General features: G+C 45.9%; 2 protein-coding genes across 6 annotated transcripts; both read left to right on the top strand.

The window, feature by feature from the left end:
• Positions 1-243: 243 nt before the first annotated feature.
• On the top strand, positions 244-6,523 carry rp2 (RP2 activator of ARL3 GTPase). The gene is made up of 5 exons (XM_004557019.6): positions 244-556; positions 3,342-4,010; positions 4,736-4,850; positions 5,569-5,654; positions 5,745-6,523. Exons 1-5 carry the CDS (start codon positions 392-394, stop codon positions 5,826-5,828), a joined length of 1,119 nt encoding a protein of 372 aa, XP_004557076.1. The 5' UTR covers positions 244-391; the 3' UTR covers positions 5,829-6,523.
• Positions 6,524-9,770: 3,247 nt separating this feature from the next.
• On the top strand, positions 9,771-19,177 carry jade3 (jade family PHD finger 3). 5 transcript variants are annotated; one of them, XM_012920757.4, is made up of 13 exons: positions 9,771-10,015; positions 11,562-11,623; positions 11,722-11,781; positions 12,459-12,541; positions 12,621-12,778; positions 13,290-13,480; positions 14,107-14,318; positions 14,464-14,631; positions 14,818-14,934; positions 15,113-15,571; positions 15,791-15,908; positions 16,488-17,159; positions 18,854-19,177. In XM_012920757.4, exons 3-13 carry the CDS (start codon positions 11,733-11,735, stop codon positions 18,916-18,918), a joined length of 2,292 nt encoding a protein of 763 aa, XP_012776211.2. In that variant the 5' UTR covers positions 9,771-10,015; positions 11,562-11,623; positions 11,722-11,732; the 3' UTR covers positions 18,919-19,177. The 5 variants fall into 5 exon arrangements, with proteins under 5 accessions (XP_012776211.2, XP_004557073.2, XP_012776212.2 ...); XM_012920758.5 differs by having other exon boundaries at positions 9,774-10,015; positions 16,488-16,619; XM_004557016.5 differs by having other exon boundaries at positions 9,772-10,015; positions 16,488-19,177.
• Positions 19,178-24,007: the final 4,830 nt, after the last annotated feature.

Here is a 24,007-nt window from a genome sequence, read left to right on the forward strand (position 1 = left end):
TCCAATTGTAATTAATAAATAACATATTTAATGATTTATTTAATTAATTAAATATTTAATTTTAGAGCTTCTGGCCTTCCACACTCTTCATGTGCGTGTTTCGCAAACATAAATCAGAGTTAGACTGGTTCTGAGCTCCTTTTTCCTACTTGTCCTTAAACGTCTTGTGAGCGTGCCCCTTGTGAGCGTGGTTTCGTCACTATGCTCACGTCTGTGATTGGCTGACACAGCGACCCTCGGGGTTTCGATTGGTTGCGAAACGAAGCCGTGAAACGGGAAGCTGAAAAATACCGAGCCAAGCAAAGAGTTCCAGCCTGAGCTTCGGCCGCATTAACCGCGTTCTCCGAGCACACAAACCCGCTCCCGCTTGCCCCGTCGTTTCGAGGCCACCATGGGCTGCTTCTTCTCCAAGAAATCCAAGAGAAAGTCGCCGGAAAAAGAGGAACGGGCGCCGACCACAACCTCCGCCGAAACTGCGTCGACGGGCAACGCGGTTCCCCTTGGCAACAACAGCGAGGAGGCTCCGAAGCAGTACAGCTGGGACAAGCGAGAGAAGGTAAGCAGCACCGGGACACACCCACAGCCAGGCTTTAGCGCAGGTAGATCACACCTGGCAAAAGACGCCGGAAATAGCCCTCTCAGGTCACCGACATTTCTGTTCCTGTCGTTGTTCACAGCCAAAACAGCCAGATGTGAATGTGTGAATTTAAACGAAACTTTATGTGTTACAAAAAAAATTAAAGACAGCAGCTCGAAGCTGAAAGCAGAATAATAAGCCCAACAATTAAAAATGCAGAAGAAAAAAAGTTACACTTGAACTCAGTTTGCATGCATCTAATTAAAAAAAGCCACATGATTTAAATAAATTCATCAAAAAATAACAATAAACTCTGTGTATGCTAAATAAAATGCCATACCATGTCCTTATGAAAGGGAAAATAACTCAGCTGAGCAAAATAAAGAATAAGAAGTGTAATGTGCACAGGTCCAGCTGGAGCTCCACAGCTAAAAATGGAAAAAACACAGTGAGATCAGCAAGTCATGAAACCAAGTCCACAAACAAAAAGCTTCAATATATAAAAACGGCTCCATTATGTATACGTATTCGTTTAGGGAAAACCAGAAAATACAAGAGATGAATAAATACATCAGAATGTTGTTGGAAAAGCTCATTATAAAGTTCCAGTTGCCTACGTAAAGCTCCAGGTCATATGTTAATCAACAATAATCTTTGCTCTCATTGGTAGTCTCCCTTTCTCTCCTCAAAATAGAGAAAAGTTTAATGTGTCCATCCTCGTAGTGTCTGTGGCATTCAGTTGCCAAGTCACTTCCTGTTTGGATAGAAGTGGTGACACACACAAAAAATCGGAATAATCGGAACAAATAACACTGCATAAAAAAGTGTGGGCCTAGCACCGAACATCGTCACATGATCATCCCTGTGATGTCACATATCTGTCAGTCTCAGTGATGATAATAGTGACGTTATCTGCACTGACGGTGCTTTCGTGGGCTCCTGTTCTGGAAACATGTTTCCTGCTGTTCGCCAGCCAAAGATTCAGCTTCACGTGTTCGCTGTGAGCCGAGCAGCGAGCTAAGACAGCATGGCTCAGGCACCCCCACCCCTCCCTCCTGCAGCCGGTGTTATCTGATTATCAGATTTACTACCAAACGGCATGTGGTTCACGTGCACCCCTCTCACACATTAAAGCTGCGGTGTTACCCCACAGGAGGTCACACCTTTAAAAGTGACAACCAAAATATCCACCAACCATAAACCAGCTTCAGTTTGCTGCAGGCTCAGAGGGATGTGGTGTCAGAGTCACACATCTCAGATATCTGAACGTGTGACAGGGTCGAGTTTTGGGACCGATATTAGCTAAAAACACATATTTGTGTAGATATATCAAACAAGCATGCTTTAGAAGCTGATGAACCAGCGTCGTGTCTCAACATCACGCACAGTTGAGCAAGGAGCCAGTTTTAGGTTGTGCGTGCTGCTCTTTGTTAGCAGCAGTGATGGGAATAACGACGTTACTAACGGCGTTACTTTTTTCAGTAACGAGTAATTAACTAATTACTATTTCTATTGTTACAACGCTGTTACCGTTACTAACAAGAAAATGCGGTGCGGTCGCGTTACTTTTTTTCAACAAACAGACGGTTAAAGCTGTCTTCAGCTTACCGCACCTTATATCAGTTGCACGGAAGTAGCTGACTACGTAAGTAATCTGGGCACTGCTGCTTTGAGCAATGACATTTGGTTGTTTAGGAAGAGGGGGAAGTTTTAGGAGCGACAGCGAGAGAGAGAGAAAAAGAGAGCGAGTTTTGAGATGTGAGAGATTTGTGACGTTTAGCGTGTTTGGAGTGTGTAGTTAATGTGTTGTCTTGTGTAGTTGGTGTGTAGTGTTGTGGATAGTTTTGCGTTGTGTGTCAGAACAATGAGGCGACTGCTGAATGAAAACAGGAAGAATGATACACCTCCTGCTTTCAGAGCTGCGGGTATCAGGATGTGATGTTCTCCTTTATAGTGGACAGAAAAATTTTTTTGGAGTGGTACAGATAATTTGTGCGGCATCTTATTGAATGCAGAACACCTGATTGTTATGTAAATAGTTTGAAATGGTTATTTTAAAAAGGGTAAAAGGTAAATGGCTGCAAGTAACTTTGTTGTTTGCAAAACTTGTGCATATGATTTTAAAATTGAGAATTTATATTTTCATTTAAAGTTATGAAATATGATTCAATAAACATGTTTGTGGTTGTTACAGTAAAAAAATATAAATTTTTCTACTCGGATTTTATGTTTTATGTCTGATTTTAGATCAACTGTGTTAATACAGTTTGTCAAAATGAAAACATAACTGTAAATTCAGACACATGAGGTTGTGCTGAAAAGAATGATACCAAACAAGGCAAAGTAAATAGTTTTTAAAGGTGAAATGTAGAGGGAAAATCAAAAGTAGTTAAAAATGGCCAATTATACCCTGGAATTTTGTAACTCAGTTACTAACTCAGTTACTTTTTTGATGAAGTAACTAGTAACTATAATTAATTACTTTTTCAAAGTAACTTGCCCAACACTGGTTAGCAGCAGCAGCCTGCTGCAGAAACACATCATCGTTCTTTAGTTGAATATGACACAAATGTCAAAGATGACACAACGTGAAATAAAGTAGTACTTCTGGTCCAGCTGATTCCCACACATCTGTTATCAGCGTGTTTTTAACTCTCAGACTTTGCTTTCGGATCTTTAATGGTCACAGAAGGGTTAAAAATGGTGTCTCTGTGCATCCGTAAGAGTGTGAACAGTGTTTGAATCCTCTGTTCTCTCTGCACAGGTGGACCCGAAGGACTACATGCTGACCGGCCTCAAAGACGTGACGGTGGGCCGTCTGCCCGGCAAACTGAATGGTCAGCAGTTCGTCATCCAGGAGTGCGAGAACTGCAACATCTATGTGTTCGATCACTCGGCGACCATCACCATCGACGACTGCGTGAACTGCCGCATCGTTCTGGGGCCCGTCAAAGGCAGCGTGTTTTTCAGGGACTGCAAAGACATCAAGTGTGTGGTGGCATGTCAGCAGTTCCGCACACGAGACTGTAAAAAGATGGAGGTGTTCCTGTGCTGTGCCACCCAGCCCATCATCGAGTCGTCCACGGGGATGAAGTTCGGCTGCTTCCAGTACTACTACCCCGAGCTCGCTTTCCACTTCAAGGACGCAGGGCTGAGCATCTTCAACAACAACTGGAGCAACATCCACGACTTCACGCCCGTGTCCGGGGAGACCAACTGGAGCCTGATGCCAGAGGATTCACCCGTTCTGGATTTCGTTCCGGCACCAGACCCTGAGTCCGATTTCAAGTCAGTGCGAGTCTCCGCCGACCCCGCGCGAAGCATCGTGCCACTGACAAAAGGTGGGAGGTACAAGGACAGCGAGGAGTCCTGCCTCTTTGTCTTCTTCGCTGGAGAGTACACTACTGCAAACGCCCGCAAGCTCATTGACGAAGTGAGTCCATCGCCAGCTCTGAATTGCAAAAAAGTGAAGTTTACTTGTTAATGATGCGATCCTTTAAATCTCTCAAACACACAGGTGTGTCATACAGACAGCTCAGTACACTCTTTACTTCTGTTGGCGGCTTTATTTGATTTTAGATTATACAGTATTTAATAATGTACAACAGAATGTATACAATAGAGTAGCTTAGCATGAGTCACAGTTCAGTTCAGTGAACAGCTCATTTACAGCTCATTTCTCCGCTCTCTGTGACGTCACACAGATCCAAGAGCAGAAAGCTGAGATGAATGGAGTGTTCTGAGCTTTTGGGCATCGAGGATTGCTATTCATACACACTGAGCTGATTATTAGAACCTCTAGCTGTGGACTCTCGCCATCGGCACCTGTCCTCAGGTAGATAAAATGAGTTGCCGAAGGCCGTAAAGCTGAGCAAACAAAGGCATGTACGATGAACCCGCTCGGTCACGCTCCTGACACAGACTTGCTTCCTCGTCTCAGAAATGTTTTTACCGCTCTGAATTCTTTCAGTTCCGGCTCTTGAGGTTGACAACAAGGTGATGACTCAGTCCTCCATCCTCTGCTCGCTATGTTGAAACTTGTGTGACTCCAGCACTCAGGCATGCGGGACATGCTCTGAATCTGAGCATGCTCACTGACGGTTCTTTAAAGTGTCACTGCGAACTTTAACCTCTTTAACCTCTCTCCGATGTGGTCAGGCGACCGCTAAAGGCTTTGTGCTGATCCAGACGAAAGAAGTGTCGATGCGGCCGGAAGACGTGAAGCGAGTGTTTCAGAGGGACGCCGATGACCTCACGGAGTGGATCACCAAAGGTAAACTCGCTCCTTCCTCACTGATCAGCCGATCAGGAGCTCTTTCGTACTGACCAGAGGGTGTGTGTCAGTCAGTGTGTGATATTTGTAATCACACTCTCATTCATTTATTACATATTTGGGTGACAGCAGGTAAAACACCTGAACAGATACAGCCATTTACGTCATGTTGTAATGTAACACTCCTGGTCATAAACTGTATGTAAAAGATTGACATGACTTCAGTGATGTCACCTGGTGGTTTTGGACTGCACATTTTAGCATCTAAAGGTTACTGTTGTTTCTACAACTGAGAGGGTGGAGCTAATGCTTGTCCACAGACTGTACAAGTATATCAGTCTGACATAGATACCTGCTAATCAGTAACATCCAATCGAAATTCTGTCATTTCACTTAGCAAAGTTGGAGTTCAGCCTTGTTGGACGCTCTGTCACTACTGTGACCTCACAGCAGCCATGTTATTGGTCACGTGATGGCAAATAAAAATGCTCCAAAAGGCTCCAAAAGCACAATCACAGTCCACAGGTCCAGTTCAGGTGAAGCTAGCAGACAGCTGTCAGTCAAAGAGGCTATGCATCTAACAATGCAGACAGGCGACTTATAAAAACAATTTTTATGAAGGGGGGAGTTATGTTTGTATCAGGCTGACTCACAGGTGGAGATGGGGCGGTGGTGCTGTCGGTGTCCTAAAGGTTTGACTGTCGTGTTTTCCCCGAAGGCCCCGTCATTGCCCTTGAGATGAACGGGGACGGAGTTGTTGAAGCATGCAAGAACATTGCCAGTGAGGTGTTCAGCGGGACGAAGGTGAGCGCAGCGCGGTCCCGGCCCGATCCTTATGGCTTCACTCTGCGTTTTCGAAGATGTCACATTTACTGATATTTTTTTGTCTTGCAGCTTTTTGTCTCCGACAACAAAAACACGTCGTCTCAAGACGTCGACAACTTCTTCAATTTCGCCGACATGCAGATGGGCTTGTAGGTGATGTGATGTCACGGTGACTCCGCCCTCCACGCCGTCCAGCTCAGACTAAACTGATGGTCCTTCTGTCCTTAAAGAGTAGAGGAGGTGAAGGAGCGCGTGATGAGCTTGGGTCAGGAACCCCGCTGCACCTTCATTGCTCATAGCTGTGAATATTTATATCGCTCCGAATGTACTCGGTGATGTTGCTTCATTGTGAATGTAGCTCTGTGCTGAACCTGTAACCTGACTGTAGTTCAACCTGCTGCACGAGGGATGCTCGCGCTGCCCGAGAGAGCCAAGCCCTCTTTGTGTGTCTGACCAGGATCTGGGTGTGTTTGAGTCTGTGTTAGAGAGAGGGAGGGGAGTGTGAGCGAGAGGGAGGGGAGTGTGAGCGAGAGGGAGGGGAGTGTGAGAGAGAGGGACTGTGTGAGTGATTCACATGACAGACTCATGTGTGTATCTGATGTATTGATGATTGTTAGGCCAAAGCTGGACTGATTAAGTGATCGCTGTGTGAACAGTAGCTGTGTTTCTGATGTAGGCACTTCTGTGTGATCGTTTTTTAAAGAACAACATTTGTAATATTTGTTTTATACTCTGCTGATGTTTTTATATAGGAACATGAAGGGTTTCAATCCCGATGTTTAGTAAAAGATTCATTATGTGTGGCGTCTTTTGTACTCCGAGAATAAAACAACTTTGTTTCAGGCCGAGCTGACAGACTGGGTGATCCTGATGTGGTCAATGATCGTCTCAAGCCATCAGCACACACTCTGTGGAGTCAACTTTACACAAACACAGCATCTCAGAGTGAATAAGGGAAGCTCTCTTCTTCCTCTTTCTCAGATCACCAACATGTGTAAATGACGAGCTTTAAAGGTCACAAAAAGCTAAAGTGTGTCGGGTTGTTTGTGATCAGGTCCCGTTAGGCGATCACAGGAAGGTCAGAAATGAGTGGGAGGTTATGATCATGCTTCTGTCCTCATTAACTCAGTGTCCAGCGTTCTGGCTTAGTGTGGTGCGTTACTACTCCCTGACTGTGATGTAGGGACATCACCTGTGTTTGCACACTTGTTATACCTGTGCTGCAAGGCTGTAGTCTGTAAAGTAATGTTGTTATAAAAATCAGATTACAAGCTGAAAGATCTTGTTTTCAACCCTTCTTTTCAGTGTAAGTCCGCTTCTGCTGATGGAGGTCAGGGCTTAGAGCATGTTCTCTTTTTGTGTGTGTGTGAGTGTCAATCTAAAGAAGTCAGAGGTCAGTGTTTATACCACGCCTTGCTTTAATGACCATCTTCTTTTCCTGGACTTTATCAGTTCTGATGTGCTTCAGGGAGATTTCTTCTGATGTCTGAAACTTTCTGCACATTCAAAACACACTCACTGGTCACTTTATTAGGTACAAGTAGTACCAGGTTGGACAGTCTGCTAGGAACATGCTTCACATGTTCCACCGCAACGAGGCGTTTCCTCCCAGAGCGCTGCTGCTCGCTCAATACTTTAAACTCCAACCACTTGGTGGGAAAATCCTAGAAACACGGTCGCTGAGGTCACCTTTCTTCATTGTTCTGATGCTCACTTTAAACTTCGGCAGCTCTTCTTCATCAGGTCTATATGCATAAATGCACCGAGCTGATAAGATACATGTGTTAAAGGGAAGATAAATAGGTGTAGCTAATGAAGTGGCCAGTGAGAATACTTACACACGGTGTCTGTATTTTATGAATCAGGTCTGTCTCCACTGTGTTACTGAGGGTTGACCAATATCTCCAGATTAACTGTAAAACCCAGGAAACCCTGACTGATGTGTCTGAGAGCAGAGGTTCAGTGAAGCTGGAGCGAGCGGAGGTGGTGAAGCTATGGAGCCCCCTAAAGGAGGGACAAGAAAGCATTTGAGAGGACAGGTGTTATTGTGTTTTGTTGGCAGCAGTTATAGTTTTGTATTTTCTGCCTAGTTTTATTTTTATTTAGTTTTTTAATTCCAGTTTAGTTTCCATAGCTGGTTTCATGTTTCAGTTTAGCTTTTATCGTCTTTTTTTTTTCCACTTTTAATTTTAGTCTCTGTGACTGTTACTGTATGGAGGGTGTGTGTCAGAGCCAGTCTCAGCACAGATGTAACAATTAAGATTTTTTGACTGCAGTCACTCCAGAGTGCGTCACTCTGTGTGCATCTGAGCATCATCAAGCAAACTAGCAATACTACCGCCAGGCGGCTGGTGGAAAAGCTGATGCTTGTTTCTGTGGACACTGCAACCTGCGAATAGGTTCTCAGCTTCCTGACAAAGTGACAGCAGACAGTGAAGGTGAGCAACCACACATCAAAAACCATTTCAATGAGCACAGGCTCACCTCAGGGCTGTGTCCTCAGCCCGCTGCTGTTTAGTCTGCTCGCACAGATCCAGCACCAACCACACTGCAAAGTTTGGAGATGACACCACAGTGGTTGTTCTCATTATTACAAGTAACAATAATGAGTTCGCGTGAAGAAGCTTGAAGTGGTGTGTAGATTTCAGGAGGTTTGGCTAAGATCACCACGCAGACCTCACCATAAATGGTGCTGCTGTGGAGTGTCAGCAGTGTTCCTTGGTGTGCACTTAGCTGATGAGCCGTTCTTCTCCGCTAACACCATAGCAGTCATCAAAAAGCACAAAAGCCACCCCCTCGGAAGATTCAGGAAAGTAGGGCTCCCAACACTTCGCCTCACAGCCTTCTATAGAGGTGTAACAGAAAACATCCTGATGCTAAGCTTCACATCCTGGTTTAGCAGCTGGACGTCCCGTGAGAAGCGACAACCCAACAAGATCGTAGGACTGCCAGTAGGATAGTAGATGCTGGATGAGTTCTTTGCACTGTGAGACTGATAAATGGACTGTGCCCCCTACCCACTCACACTGTAAGACCCACAAACCAGGGGCGGATCAAGAGAAATTTTCTTTGGCTGGCATGGAAATCAAATGGGGTGGCAAAATCAAAGCCTTTTTTAAACACATATGCAGGTGTTACATGGGGTTAAAATGATTCAAATGCATTAAGTTTACGTTTCAAATAAATATAGTCAATAACTTCATTATTTTCTGTAGCCCACATAATTAAACATTTCAGTTACATAAAACGTGAACTTTGATGTCCTGTATAGCTTGTATAATAAATAAATATGTAGCCCAATAAGTATAAAATCCATAAAGTTACACAATATGGGGCCGTTTTATTTAAAAACACATATCTAACTTATGTTTCACACTTTTTTTGTTAGGAAAAAATCAAATTGTTACTTAAATTTACACAAAATATCAGAAATCTGCACCGTAATGAAGAGAAATTTGAACCTAATTTTCCATGATTTGCTGGTTTAACACTCTGAGGTCCAAATTATAATTGGCCATTTTTACTACTTTTGGTTTTACATTTGTATTTCACCTTTAAATTTTTTTTTGTGTTGCTTGGCATAATTATTTTCGGCCCAATATATATATATATATATATATATATATATATTTTTTTTTTTTTACTGTAAAAACAACAGACACATTTAGTAAATTATTTTATAACTTTAAATTCAAATAATAATTGTAAAGTTTGAAAACGTATGCACAAATTTTATAATCAATAAAGTTTACAAAATCTACTGAAAACTAGTGAAAACAAGAAATAAAGCCGGTCTGCGCCATGGGTAAAACCATTTGTTAACGGTGTGTGTGTATGCAATATATTCAGTTTTAGGATTTATGTTCATTTTTAATTGTTGCTGGGCTCAAAGTGTTAATGCTACCTTATTTTTACTTAAAAACAACACTGTCACATGCAAAGCTAGGGTGGCACTAGGGGTGACAAGAGATAATTTTAGAGTGGCACCCTATGCCAGCTAATGCCACCCCTGCCACAAACGGACTTTTTCATTTTCCAAAAGTCTCATTTTATCGAACAAAAATCTGCCTGGGGTTCACACTCCCACCGCTTGGGGCGGTAATGCAGCGTTAGCACCACTCCGAGGAAGGCGGAGGCTGACTGCGACGGCGGGGTTTAGGACCCGGTGGGCTGCGCTGTACAATAGGGCCGTTGTGGCGTGTTGGTGTCCGGGCAGCAGAGCTGGATCCTCCCGTTGAGCTGCGGGGACAGAAGTACCGAGTCCGGAACCAGAGCCCGGGCCGAGGCCGTGTGAGGACCGTGTGAGCGGAATAACGCGGGCGGCAGCGGCGGGACTGCAGGTATGAGCGGGAAAATGTGAACAATATGGTGGCGAGCTGAGCTCTGGGCTCTGCCCTGGACTGTCCCTTCAGGCCCGGGGCCTGCGCTCTCTCTGGGGCCGTCCTGCCTCTTTACCCCGGTACCACGAGCGGCTGGTAGGCTCCCGGGGTATGAACCCAGCGGAGCAGCACAGATGCCCGCCTCAGAGCCTCCGAGGAAGTGACATGTTTGAGTGATGGAGGCGCCTATGTTTGATTTCCCAGCCCGCGGGCAGGCCTTACAGTTTGGCGCCAACACTTTACACAGGTGTGTGAGGCTTTCTTTCAGGTGAGCCAAGAAACGGCACAAAACAGGAAGAGGGAGGGAAGTAAACAGTGTGTTAGCCTTTTCTCATCGTTTCCTGTCAGATGAGCTTTTTAAACAACCTGACGTCATATCCGTACGCCCTCCCTCCACAGGTTAGATGTCAGGTGGAGAACACCTGCCACACCTTGCTGTGGAGTAATGAGATCTTACATATATGAACCTGTTTGAACAGCCTCCACACACTGTACATGAAAGATGGAGGGAGCACTCATCGTCAGCGTGGAACCCTCAGAAGTGGTAGCTGCTGCCATACTGGTTTTATTTGGGGGCAGAAGTGAGCCCACTGTTTAGTATTAGTACCTACCCGGGTAGGCTCGTCGCGATTTTTAGGGTTCTCTGTTAGGGATAGGTTATAGTACCCGGTACTTTTTTGAACATATTCCACCGTGTTCCAAGCGATCTGAAAAAGTGATGTCAACAGACTGCATGATACCGATTGACTAGTCAATGGCGTCACTTGAGGAGTCATGAGAGTGTCTCCTTCATGAGCCACTATTTTAAAAACCTGGCGACGAGGAAATTGGCAACATAGAAACAATACTGTGGTCCTCGAGTCCATGAGGGAGTCTATGAGAACTAACTCACTGCTGCCGCTGCTGGAAAATAAAGGAACTGCAGCTTCTGGTGCTTAAGGTTACTGAAAAGTCAAGTGGAAAAGCACAAACATGGAGTGAAAATATGATTTTTGTTTATCAGGGAGAACCTGCTGTTATATTTACCAACAGCTTCCAACACTGTAAGTTGACTTGAGCTTTTCACGTGAGGTGTACGCCACTATGATATGGCAAGGAGAGGGGCTCCTGGCTCCTCCTCTTCCTTGTGTCTTTATGGGGAATGTCAGGCTTGTGCCCCCTGTTGAAACAGCGTTCTGTATCTAGGACTGGTGTCGCTCTGGCCTCTTCCACCTCCTGTTTATTGACACAGATATGCTTTAAAAGTTATAAAAACCAACATCACACACAACAGTCTTTGTTGTGTGTGATGAATCACTACACCTGTGTCTGTATGACACCTGTGAGGCGGGTGAGTGCTGCTCCGTCCTTCACAGATAGAGATGCAACACAAAGTAATAAAACAAAAGTGATCATATGTGATGATGACGCGTTAAAAGCAAGTGAATTAGAAAGTTACAGCAGAGATATAATAACATGTAATAGTTGAGTAATTTTATAAATGTCTTTATTTACTTGTGGTTTGCAGATATGAACTGAAGCGGTCTGACAGAAGAATCTACTAGTATGCTTTTCAATTTGAAGTTTACGGTGAGTACAAATTTCTTCTTTGTGTCCACAAACTTCTGTTCCGTTGGCCTTAAAAATCATCAATATTTGAATGTCATCATCTTTTTTTGCTGCTGCAGGATGATACAGGATGAAACGCCTCCGGTCCTCCAGCAGCAGTGACACTTCTGAGAATGAGAGTGAGTCAAGCTTGCCACTTCGTTTCCAGCGTCATCATCATTTCTAACCTGTGACTGCTCTGTAACTATTTCTGTAACAACAGACGAAAGTGATCTGTGTGCAGTCTTGCCTGTTTGTGCAAAAGAATCCCATTTGAATAATCAGTGTGAGACGGCAGCATCATTAAAACTGGAAAATAATAAGCATGTTCCAGTTTTAAAATGTGAAAACGCTCTTCGAGCATTTCAGATTTATGCTATTGGTGCGTCACACTTGTAAATGTGCCTGACGTGCGTCTCCCTGAACACGTCACATGGATGCTGTTCGTGGTTCTGTGGAGACATTGTCTTAACATGTTTAAAGAATTTACCAAGGCCAAAAAGATTCTTATTTAACCTTTCTGATAAAAAAACAACCAAAAAAATTAACATCAAAATCTGATGCCACACCTCAGCCTAACGTCGCCCTCTAGTGATGGCAAGTTTCAATTGACTGAAGAGTGTCGGTCACAGAGAGAAACTGTGCTGCCTCCTGGTGTTTTGGATGTGAGAACAGACGGACACAGGTACACCACTCTCAGGCTGACCACACGTCTCAGGCTTGGGGTCCAAAAACAGTCGCGGCATGGCAGCGTGACCCGTAACCCAGACCAAACTGTCTCCTTCATTTCTTTTTATTCGCCTCTTTCTTCTTTCAGGTCCATCGACCTCGTTCTGCTCCTCCAACAAATATGGGAGCAAACCTGGAACGCCTGCATCCAACCCGAAGAAGCCAGCTGAGGTGCGTATCAGACTTTGCTGAGCGTCAGTAAATGTCAGGATGGCGTTTGACTACCTGTGTGCGTCTCTCTCCCCCACAGGTGTTCAGGAAAGACCTGATCAGTGCAATGAAGCTGCCTGACTCCCACCACATCTCCCCAGAGGACTGCTACCTGCTGGCAGACACCTGGAAGCAGGAGTGGGAGAAAGGAGTGCAGGTACCAGCGAGCCCAGACACCATCCCAGAGCCGTCCGTCAGGTGAGTCTGACCGCCTCCCAAACGTCTTAGTTTGCCACCTCCTCTTCATACAGGTACTTGAGTACGCTGATCAGCGTACTCAAGTGACAAGTTTACACGAGTCAGCCGTAGCTGAGCACATGACCACGTCAGACACAGCCTCAGAGACTGAACGCTCTGGAGGAGCTCCACCCCAACGGGAACCGGCTCAGGTATCTCATGACCCAGTGGTAGGAGCCCTGGGGGGGAATTCACCTGTCAGCTGGATCGGTAATGCTCCTGCGTCTCCTGGAGGAGGAGGAGAAAGAATCTGTGCCATGGCTTCAACATGACCACAGACCAGTCTGAAAGTGCAAACAGGAGAGCAAATACGTTCGGCGTCAGCTGATCGCCTCGCTCTCTCAATCACAGCAGGAGGAGATATCGCAATCATTACAGCTTTGACCTTTAAATGTGTTTGTTGGCTCTCTTTGAAGCAGGTTCTGGTTGGTTCAGCTATTCAGTCTAACGGCTCTCTGCTGTTTCTTTTCAGAGTAATCGCGGAGAAGCAGAAGGAAACGCTGTACACCCACCAGAAGAAGTACATCCAGTGCTGGAGCCAGGAGTCCAAGGAGCCGGGTTTCGTGAGCATCAAAGAGCTGGCGGAGGCCATGTGCCGCTACGACCTGGATGACATGGACCTCTACTGGCTGCACGCGCTCAACCACGAGCTTGAACGCATGGGTAAGACGGGCCCGATGATCCAGCGTGATGCTTAGTGACGCTGCATCTTCCTTTTTTCTGTTTCTGCACATTTGTTTTTGTCTTCTGTTGGCTTTGTATTTGAGGCTTTTTACATGTATTTTAATATTTGGCTGTTTTTCAAAGTTAAACCTTCCTGTTTATTATGGTAAATGGCCTGTATTTGTATAGCGCTTTTCTAGTCCCTAAGGACCCCAAAGCGCTTTACACAACCTGTCATCCACCCATTCACACACACATTCACACACTGGTGATGGCAAGCTACAATGTAGCCACAGCCACCCTGGGGCGCACTGACAGAGGCGAGGCTGCCGGACACTGGCGCCACCGGGCCCTCTGACCACCACCAGTAGGCAACGGGTGAAGTGTCTTGCCCAAGGACACAATGACCAAGACTGTCCAAGCCGGGGCTCGAACCGGCAACCTTCCGATTACAAGGTGAACTCCCAACTCTTGAGCCACGATCGCCCCATTATAAATGAGGGCCATCTGCAGCACCGGTGCTGCCCACTGGGGGGGCACAGTCCACACTTTGAATACTTCAGACACCTCTGTTCTTGTTCTCGGGAGTGTCTGATCACGTGGGGTGTTGCTGTTTGGTCCTGCAGGTGAAGAGCCGGTGGACGAGCTAATGATGGAGCGAGCGATGGAGGCGCTGGAGAGGCAGTGCCACGACAACATGAAGCACGCCATCGAGACAGTGGAGGGTCTGGGGATTGAATATGATGAAGACGTCATCTGCGATGTGTGCCGCTCTCCGGACAGCGAGGAGGGCAACGACATGGTGTTCTGTGACAAGTGCAACATCTGTGTGCACCAGGTAGGAAACGCCTTTCTGCTTTTGCTAGCCCTGACCATGTGACCGGAGCGTGTGTCGGAACCCCGGGCAGCACACTTGTGTTTTTGTGTTGTTTCTGTTGATGTTCTGGTTACACATCACTTGCATCCCGCTGTTCTTTCCGCAGGCGTGCTACGGCATTGTTAAGGTGCCCATTGGTAACTGGCTGTGCCGGACATGCGTCCTCGGTATTGACCCGCAGTGCCTCCTGTGTCCCCAGAAAGGCGGGGCCATGAAGGCGACACGAGCCGGCACAAGGTGGGCTCATGTGAGCTGCGCTCTGTGGATCCCTGAGGTAAGTGAATCCGGGATGAGGGGAAGCGGGTGCAACAACACAAACAGTGACAAATAATGTTTTGGGGTTTTTTGTATCAGAGACTAAGATGAAAATATTTACTGCTTTGGTCTATAGACCTTTAATAAAGGAGCACACGTGCAGAAATGATAGTGATAGTGACAGTGAAAATGTGTGGTCCTGCAGGTGAGCATCGCCTGTCCAGAGAGGATGGAGCCCATCACCAAAGTCTCCCACATCCCCCCCAGTCGCTGGTCTCTGATCTGCAGTCTGTGCAAGCTGAAGACAGGTGCGTGCATCCAGGTGAGTTATTCCTTCCGTTTTATGCCATAGAGATTACTTTAGAATGATTGCATGTCTGCAGACATTCAAGTTTGATTTTATGATCCTCGAAGCGTCTGCAGCAAGAAGTCTGCACTGGAGCTGGACGTAAGCTGGCTTTTCCCTCAAGTAACTCGATCCGCTCTCTCCCCCTGTTCAGTGTTCAGTAAAGAACTGCACCACCCCCTTCCACGTGACCTGTGCGTTCCAGCACAGCCTGGAGATGAAGACGATCCTGGATGAAGGGGATGAAGTCAAGTTCAAGTCGTACTGCCTAAAACACAGCCAGCCCAAAGCCGGAGAGGCTGGCCTGAGCCCGGCTCGATCCAAAGCCCCTGGAGAGGCGGGGAAGGGGGGCCAGCGAGCTCAGCGGCTGCAGGAGCTGGAGGAGGAGTTCTACACCCTGATCGAGCCCGAGCAGCTGGCCCGGGACCTTGGGCTGTCCCCGCACCTGGTGGACTTCATCTACCAGTACTGGAAGCTGAAAAGGAAGAGCAGCTTCAACAGGGCTCTGCTGCCCCCTAAAGAGGAGGAGGAGCAGCTGGTGCTCCAGCCGCAGGAGGACAGCATCCACACCCGGATGCGCATGTTCATGCACCTGAGGCAGGACCTAGAAAGGGTGGGTGCTTCCTCTGTGCCGTGTGTGTGTGCAGCCTGTGTTAGTGGTGATGTGGTTTTTTAGCTTTAGCCTAAAAGATCAGAGCATGTACTCAGTGTCAGAGCAACCATTGCTGATTCAGTAGCATTTATAGAAACTCTGAGGAGTGAACCTGCTGTCACCCAATCAGATCCCATCTATACTGCTGTCTTTAATAAAGTTGTGTGTATCTGGCTGCAGGTGAGGAACCTGTGTTACATGGTGAGTCGGCGGGAGAAGCTGAAGCTGCTGCAGAGCAAAGCTCAGGAGCAAATGTTCAACTTGCATGTGAAGCTCACGAACCAGGAGATTTCTGCAGGTGAGTTCACAGTGAAAAGCAGCACCAGCTCCGTGACTTGCTCTTTGTATCAGCTGACCTCAGAGCAGGTCATGTGACGCAGAAAAATACAAAGCAAAGCTCAGACTCGGCTCAGTTCAGAGGGATCATCCCACATAGGATGTCAAAGCTTTCCAGTGAGAAATTAGTGATTTTTGACCCCTATGAAAAGTTTCTGTGTATTTTACCTGTTAATGAGCAGGTAGAAACCAACACTCGGTATGTGATAAGAAGAACGTCCTGTCAGAATCATAAATTAATTTTATGATTTGGATCCTTTTAAATCAGCCCAGATTTTAAAGTGACTAATCAGAAATGGGGTCGAAGTTCACACTGTAAAATGATCTGGTTTGAGTTTTGAATAATTATGTAAATTAATATATGTAATGCCTGTAACACAATAACTTGGGATCAGCAGGATTTATGATGGATTTATGATTCTTTTTTTTTTTCTTTTTTATGGTGAAGTAAAGGATAAAACAGTTTGTGAGGACTCTTAAGCTGTCTGTGATGTGATTATGGAAAAGAGAAAAAGGGACTGAACATGTGTTTTCTCTGCAGGTCTTCCTGCTTCGTTCCCCTTGGAGAGTGTGCTGTCCCGGCCTCCTCCGAGGATCACTCTGAAGCTGAAGATGCCCAAAGCTCTGGGTGTTGGGAACGGACCGCTGTGCCCAGACAACAGCGGGAACGTGGGTGAGCACGGCGGTGAGGGGGTGGGCCAGGGGAAGCCTCAGCTGCACGGCCGCAGCATCAGAGACGAGCGCTCCACCAGCCGAACGTCTTCGACCAGCGGTGCACCGCAGCACGTTAAACCAAGCGGGAAACCTCTGACGCTGCACGGCGCGCTTCACGGACAGCCTTCCAACAGCAATGGCAGACTGGAGCGAGACCGAGCACGCCTGGCCAAATCTAATGGCGTGCTGGAGAAGGGCGCTGCTCAGAGGGACGGCTCATGCCAGACGCCCGCTGACCGCAACACTGCAAACGAGAAGAGCGTCTTTCGCAAGTCCGCCATGGAGCACTTTGGCCGCTCCTTCAAACAGGCCACAATCAACCTGGTCCGGACCACCGAGGACCTGCGGGCAGACAAACTGTCCCGGAAGAGCGGTGCCAAGGAGAGGCTGTGGGCCAAACCAGCACCGGAGCACCGCTTGAAGAGTGCGCGATCGTATCAGGACAGCGACGGGTACTGCCCCGACGCTGAGCTCAGCGACTCTGAGCCAGAGGCCAAAGGTCAGTGCAGGCGGCCACTCGGGCTGCCGGACATTCCGAGGAAAGGGAAACAGGCACCAGGCTCTAGGCACGCCATGCAGAGGTGACGGCTGTGCAAACTGTGGGGCTGACGGTCCGCACGAGGACGCACGGTGAAGGCGATCGGCTCGCTAAGTCCTAACATACCGACCATGTTTCCGGCCCCAGCATCTCTTGGAGCGCACGTGCAGAAACATACACACCCGGCGCTGTCTTCCCATCATGTGACGATGTTTTTCTCCACCCATGTTGGTCCTGAGAACGGTCAGTGATTTCACAGCTAATGAGCAGATCGCCAAGAAGAGGACAGGATTTCTGAAGGGACGCTCGGGGTGGGAGGCGCTGTGGGGTGGGGGGGGGACCCTAGTGTATTGTGTGCACACGGGCATGTAAATATCACGTGACTCCCGCCCGTCAGCGCTGCACGTCTCCTTGTCTCTGCCTTCACACCGAGGTGCTGCAACTCTTTGTCTACCTTTCTGAAAACACGAATGCCTTCTGTGTGCAGAAACACTCCACACGCTTTAGCTTCCAGAAACAGTTAGAAACAATAGAAACACATTCCATGGTGCGACAGACACTGGACTGAGGTCTTCAATCATCATGATGAGCCTTTATTATATCACAACCTTTAATTGTGAAAGCGAGCTGCAGTTTTTGTTACGAGGTGCAATTCTTGCTGCTCAGCCCAAAAAAAATAGAATAAAAAGTGGGCGTGCTCTTCTCCTTACTTCCTGTCGTGTACCTGCACTTCGTGCTCGATGATCGCGTCAGTTGAGCTCCAACTCCTCTGAACACTCAGTTTATCAGTTTGTTTTTTGTTTTTGTATATCTTTGGCCCTCTGAAGTCACAGAGAGAGAATAGAAACCCCGCCTACAAGCTGTTTGGAACAGCTAGAGGGGCAGCTAATCAGAAGACGATAACCTGGAGCAGTGGTAAACAGCTTGTTTCAGGTGGAAGGGCTGTTGGAGCTGAGAATCACGCAAAGTTGCTGTCATGGGGCGGAGTTTAAACCTCAGCTGTGATCTGAAAATCAGGAAAACGTGTTCAGAGCTCGACTGACGCGTTCGGGTGTAGAAACAGGGTAAAAGACAACATCTGTGCTGCTTCCACATGATCTAACTGCCTCTCTTAGGGCATCTCCACTTGTGTCACTACGAGCAGCCGAGAGGTTCGCTTTGAGGATTAAACCATCTTGGAGAGCGACTTCACTGCGAATGCTTCAGTGTCGATCAGGTTCAGTTATAACGTTCAAATGCAACCTCTGGTGAATGTGCGTGTGGTCTTGAGTCGACGTTCTGACCTTCAGATGTCTGCTTTTGGTTTATTGCAGTAATGATATTAGTCGGCGGTCTGAGTTGAGCTGCGTGCACACTGTCGCTCAGTTTTCGTGTCCTGTTTGCTGCCCACGAACCACTAAAGCTCGAGTGTCCGCAAACATGGCCAAAACAGTGACATCATCTCCAGGACCAAAGCACCAGCAGCGTGACGCGGCGGTCGGAAGCTGGAGGCAAGCGCCATATTTGAAACGAGTCGGTTTCTTTTTTTGGGTTGAGCTGCAGAAACAGAACCCGTCATGGGTTTGTCCTATTTTTCTACAGATGCTGAGTCAGTGCTTTTATTTTATACCTTCATTTTTACCTCATTTTTATGCAGATCCTTCCTCATTTAACAGAAACCGTCTCTCGTGGCTCAGCGTGGTGTCTCCACACAGACCGCAGGCATGGTCACAGGCTGTAAACGGGCCTGTCGGCTCAGCTGCGAGCAGAAGGTTGAATCCTCGGCGGCTCCAAGCAGGTGGAGCGGCTGCAGGAAACACTACATGAAGCCCAGAGTTAAACTTTGACCTCCATCGCTCGCCATTCTGAGCCTGTGTGTGAGAGTGAAGCTGTGCGCCCACCCACGGCGCTCCAACACTAACGTATTCGCAAAGATCTTTTTTTCATGTTTTTTCCTCGTTTGGAAAATCATTTTTTAATAAAGTCTAAATGTTAAAGTCTGATGCTTGAATTAATTGAATGTTCATCAGTTTTCAGGGAAAGTCAGCAAGCAGGTTTTCTGTTTGTGGTTTCAGGTACTGCTGCACAATACTGCAATACTTATGGTATTAATCCAAGGCCAAGTAAGTAGAAGGTCAATACTGCTGGTACTGGTATCGATACTCGTGTAGGGGAGAGCAGTGTGTCGTCATCTATGAGATAAATTTAAACTTCACTCAGTCACAATAATAATAAAACACTTTTCATTCTTTTATCTTTCCAAAGCTTTCAGGACACCGGGCCTGTGAAATGTACAGTACCTGTGATGCTCTTAGCGTGTGTAGTTTAAATAAAACCGTTAACAAAAAAACATTCAGATGTTTTTCACTTCAAAGTTAGTTTTATTGTCGAAAACCACGTGTACAGATCATACACAGGAATTTGAAATTGCATTTCTCCCACACCCCTCAGTGTGACACTTAAGTCTTATATACAACACAATCTTTTATAAACAATAGTGTCAAACACAATCAGAGTTCTTGTAGGGTGGTTGGGTCAGAGGTGGAGGTGGGTATGGAGATGGTGTGTATGATAGAGCAGGGAAAGAGTTCACACCACCCAGTCACCTCTGTCCCGCAGCAGTCACACATTTGTGTTTTATTGGCACTGCCTTCATTTTAATTGTTTCCATTTTAACTCATATTTAATCAGCCAATCACAGCAGCAGCTCAGTGCTCTTGATGATGAGCCGCTTAACTTCAAACTGAGCATTGTTTTAGGATCTGCTGGGATTTTCCCATGACCATGTCTGGATCCATCCTGCCTGGTTCGCGGTGGTCGTCAGCTGTGCGATGATGTCACAATGATCAGCTCTGAAGCGTCAATCTGGTGCTAGTGAGGTGACCTAGTGAAGTGTCCAGTGAGAGTAAGTGCGCATATTTGCAGAGACCCTCTCCCTAAACTAGATGGAACTGTGATCGAGATCCTTCTGAGGTTGTGGCTGTATCCCAATTCAGGGTCTGCAGCCTTAAAGGCCGCATTTTAAGGCCGATTACGTCACAGCGACGAAGGCTGCTCGAAATGCGGCCCTCAAGTGCGGCCTTCATTTCCCTGAATTTTAAGGATGTGGCGGTGTACACTTCGTGGCCCAACATATCCCAGAATGCATAGCGCGGCGGTGGGTGTGGATAATTTTGCCGAAAAAAACGGCGGATGAGGGGCGCCCGAAGAGTGAACTTTAAGTGAGTACTGAATATTATGTCACTTATTTATGTGCAAATGTTCAATAACGAAGAACATTAAAACATCACTGTTGGCCACATGTCGGCAAAGTTATGTGACATTAGCGACGTTTGTACTAACTTGGTTTTAAAGCCTTTACTTTAAAATATACGCCGTTCAATAGCTGACCTTAATCTTACAGAGAATGTGGTGATTTTATGGATAATTAAAGTCAGTCATATATCCACAAACACAAGCTGAAAGTCAGTGATGCTGCTCGGTTTGCAGTCCTGAATATCACGGCACAAGCAGGATTCACTGCACTGTTAATGTTAGCTATGTTATATTGCCGCCTCTGTTCGGTGGGGTCGACCCAAACGGACTTTAACATGTGTTTGAACGAGCTGACGGTTCACTCGTTAAGCTGAAAGAAAGATGCTTTAATCACAGGAGTCACACATGTGTCCACTGTACCATCTGGGAACTCTTCTTGTTTAGCACTCTAATAACACAAACACTAAATCCTCCTTCTCTGGTGCTGTTTTGTAGCAGTGTACACACCTGAGACTGTCACCTGTCTGTCTGTCCTGCACTCTCTCTCTGTTTCTTTCTCTCTGATTGTGGAATAAAAGTATGAACATGTATTTAAAAGTTACACTTGTGTTTGAATCCTGCAGCTTATCACACATTTGATTTCCATGTGTGACAACTGCAAGTGTCCCGAGTGAGGACAGACTGAGGGACCCACTGCTGCACATCATCTGTGAGGCTTTGCACCCCTGATGATCCACCAGGACAAACTCAGCAGTGTGTGAGGAAGAGGAGGAGGAAGAGCCTGCAGCAGCTGACAGATGGAGAGAATAGACAGACTGTTCCCTGTTTGTGAAGGACTGCTAGAAAAGTTTAAAATAACTGTCTGTCCTGAATCAGTCTTATTAGGTAATGTTCAAATAATTTTATCATTCCAGTGTTTTCAGTGTGGGAGAAAGTACTCAGGGCATTCAGGTTACACACTATGAAAGGCAGCAAGAAGTTTAATGTTCAGAAACCTAAAGTATGTATCAGCAGCAGAATGGAGCTAAAAATAAATGTTTGTTTCAGTTCTATGAAGCTTTGAGTATTTAGCATTAGTAGTACTGCTGTGTTTGTTGTATCATCTTGCTGTAATTGTTTATATGCTTTATATATTCTGAGGTAAGTTGATCTATAGTGTTACATCATATTCTATAATGATGTTATGTGTTTGTATACTTTGTGCCCAGTTTGACCCATTTAGCAGAAGTCAGCCTGTTTAAGGCTCTGATATCTATTCTGTATGACGTAAAGCAGTTATGACATGGTCTGATTTTCTCACCCAACAAAGGAATATTTAATATACTCTTCATTCTATCAGAAACAGTTTTCACAGCTCGTGCATTTTCTTTTTAGACATATATGTAAGCACTGAGCCAAATGTAATGTAATGCCAACATATTAAAAGAACAATATTTGTCTCTTATGTATAATACATCTGTATATACACTGTCAAAGGTAATTGTCTTTGAGTGAAGATTTAAGGTGATAGGAAATATAAATAACTGCAACTTGAATCTTTGACCCAGAGTTCAAGCTCACTGCTGTAATATCCTGTTAAAAAAATCTATGTATATATATATATATATATATATAAATGTGTATATATATGTGTATATATATATCATAATAATCTGACAATAACTATAATATTGGCCATATTATATTTACATTACCAAAGTGAGATGACTTTAGTCTCATGAACAACATGAGCTAATTGTTATTTACTAACTAATCTTAAATGACTGTTCAGTACAGAAATGAAGCCCGACTATCATGTTTTACAGTCCTGTGGTCTCAGTCTCAGATACTCAACTAATCAAAGTGATGTCATGACAAAAATGATTGACCAAGAAAACATTTTTCCTCCTTCATTTCTGTCACACAATGCTGTATGAAACGTTTCTCGCGGTTAGTATCATGGTTGCTAGGCAACCTGAGCAGCGTGATGAAGGCTGAACCGTCCCATTTCACAAGCCTCTCACTTCTTGTACATAGTACGTACTGCGCGTATGTCAAGCGTGCGGTCTCTTAATTGGGACACAGCCAGGGCTGGACTGGGACAAAAAATCGGCCCGGGCATTTTGACTAGAGACCGGCCCACCAAAAATGTGACGTCATTCAGGGGTAAAACTGCAAAGGATTCTGGGAATTTGTGGCAAGAGGTACTAGCGCATGCAGGCTTTCAATTGAACTCAGTTACACAGCGATAAAAAGAAACACAAAAAATGGCAAGAAGCTGTTGTATTATTAACTGCAATAGCTGGTGTTGTGCCAAAAAGTGATTGTCTGCCAAAAACTGATTTCTGGTATTTACCAAAAACTGATTGCTCGTATTTAAATTGCTATAAGTAACTTGTTGGGCTATAATATGTGAAACATATGTCAAATGCATCCCTCATGGATGACATAAAGTCATCTCTCCATCTCTCTCTCCTGCTCTTTTATTTCTCTCTCTTGCTCCATCTCTCTCTGCTGCTCTTCTGTCTCCTCTGTCACAGACTTCTCCACTTTTGATGATAAATCAGCCTGGTGCAACATGTAAGGATTGGTGCAATTTGTTAAGATTTTGAGGAGTTTGAGAAACTAACCTTAAGCATAAAATAAAATTTACTATCAGTAACTTCATAGCACCCGCCCAGCAGTATATAAACTCCGTCATGCTAGCTAGTACGCAGTACCAGTTATTCTAAGCGACTGTAAAAAGTCAGCACAACGAAAACAAACTACAACTAAACTTGGTTTATATCTGACACAGATAGACAGCAGGTCATAACTTTTTACCTGAAGTTCAGTTCCTCTGCCACTATGACCGGCGGCCGCCTCGGGTCTCTCCTCCTCTTGCCTCCCCTTTCCCTTATCCACCTGCTGGCCTCCACCACTTGCTGATGTTGCTAAATCTGTGGAAGCTATGCCATAGCTACTGCCAAACAATTCAGTTATTTTTTAAACATTTGGCAGCGTCTGCCTGAAGGGCTTGTTTCTTTTTGGCCCTAATTTTTTCTGCACCTCCTTTCCTTTTTTTGTTCTCCATTTCTTTAGTTCGTTGATTGCTAAACAAGGGGGAGGGTGCATCCGACCTCCTCGGCTGTAATTGGTCCAGCCCAGAGTCGATCATGACCAATTGGCCAATCCAACACCTTTCATTATTTATACCCTTCCAAAAAAACAAAACAAAAAAAAAAATCGATCAGCCCATAAAAACAAAAAATCGCCAGCGGCCCACCGGGCAAATGCCCGGTATGCCTGATGGCCAGTCCAGCTATGGACACAGCCTCAGTGTGCTCACTGGAATGTCCGGCACCTGTACAGTCCCACAATAAACACAGGAAGACCAGAAACCAGACGAGTCGCCCCCTGCTGGAAACGGGAGAGAATGTCCATCTTTTATGTACAGGCGTTTCATCAGCTGATCAAACGTCGTGACGTCTCTCCAGATGTTTTACCTTCACGTGCATTATGGAGGTGAGCCGCGTGTGCGCGCGGGGCTGCAGCAGCCTCGAGGTCCTGCGGTCTCTTTAAGAGCGGAGCCGCGCTCTCGCAGCGGCGACCGGAAG

This window comes from Maylandia zebra, linkage group LG23 (assembly GCF_041146795.1).
Source record: "Maylandia zebra isolate NMK-2024a linkage group LG23, Mzebra_GT3a, whole genome shotgun sequence".
NCBI classification, from domain to species: Eukaryota; Metazoa; Chordata; class Actinopteri; order Cichliformes; family Cichlidae; genus Maylandia; species Maylandia zebra.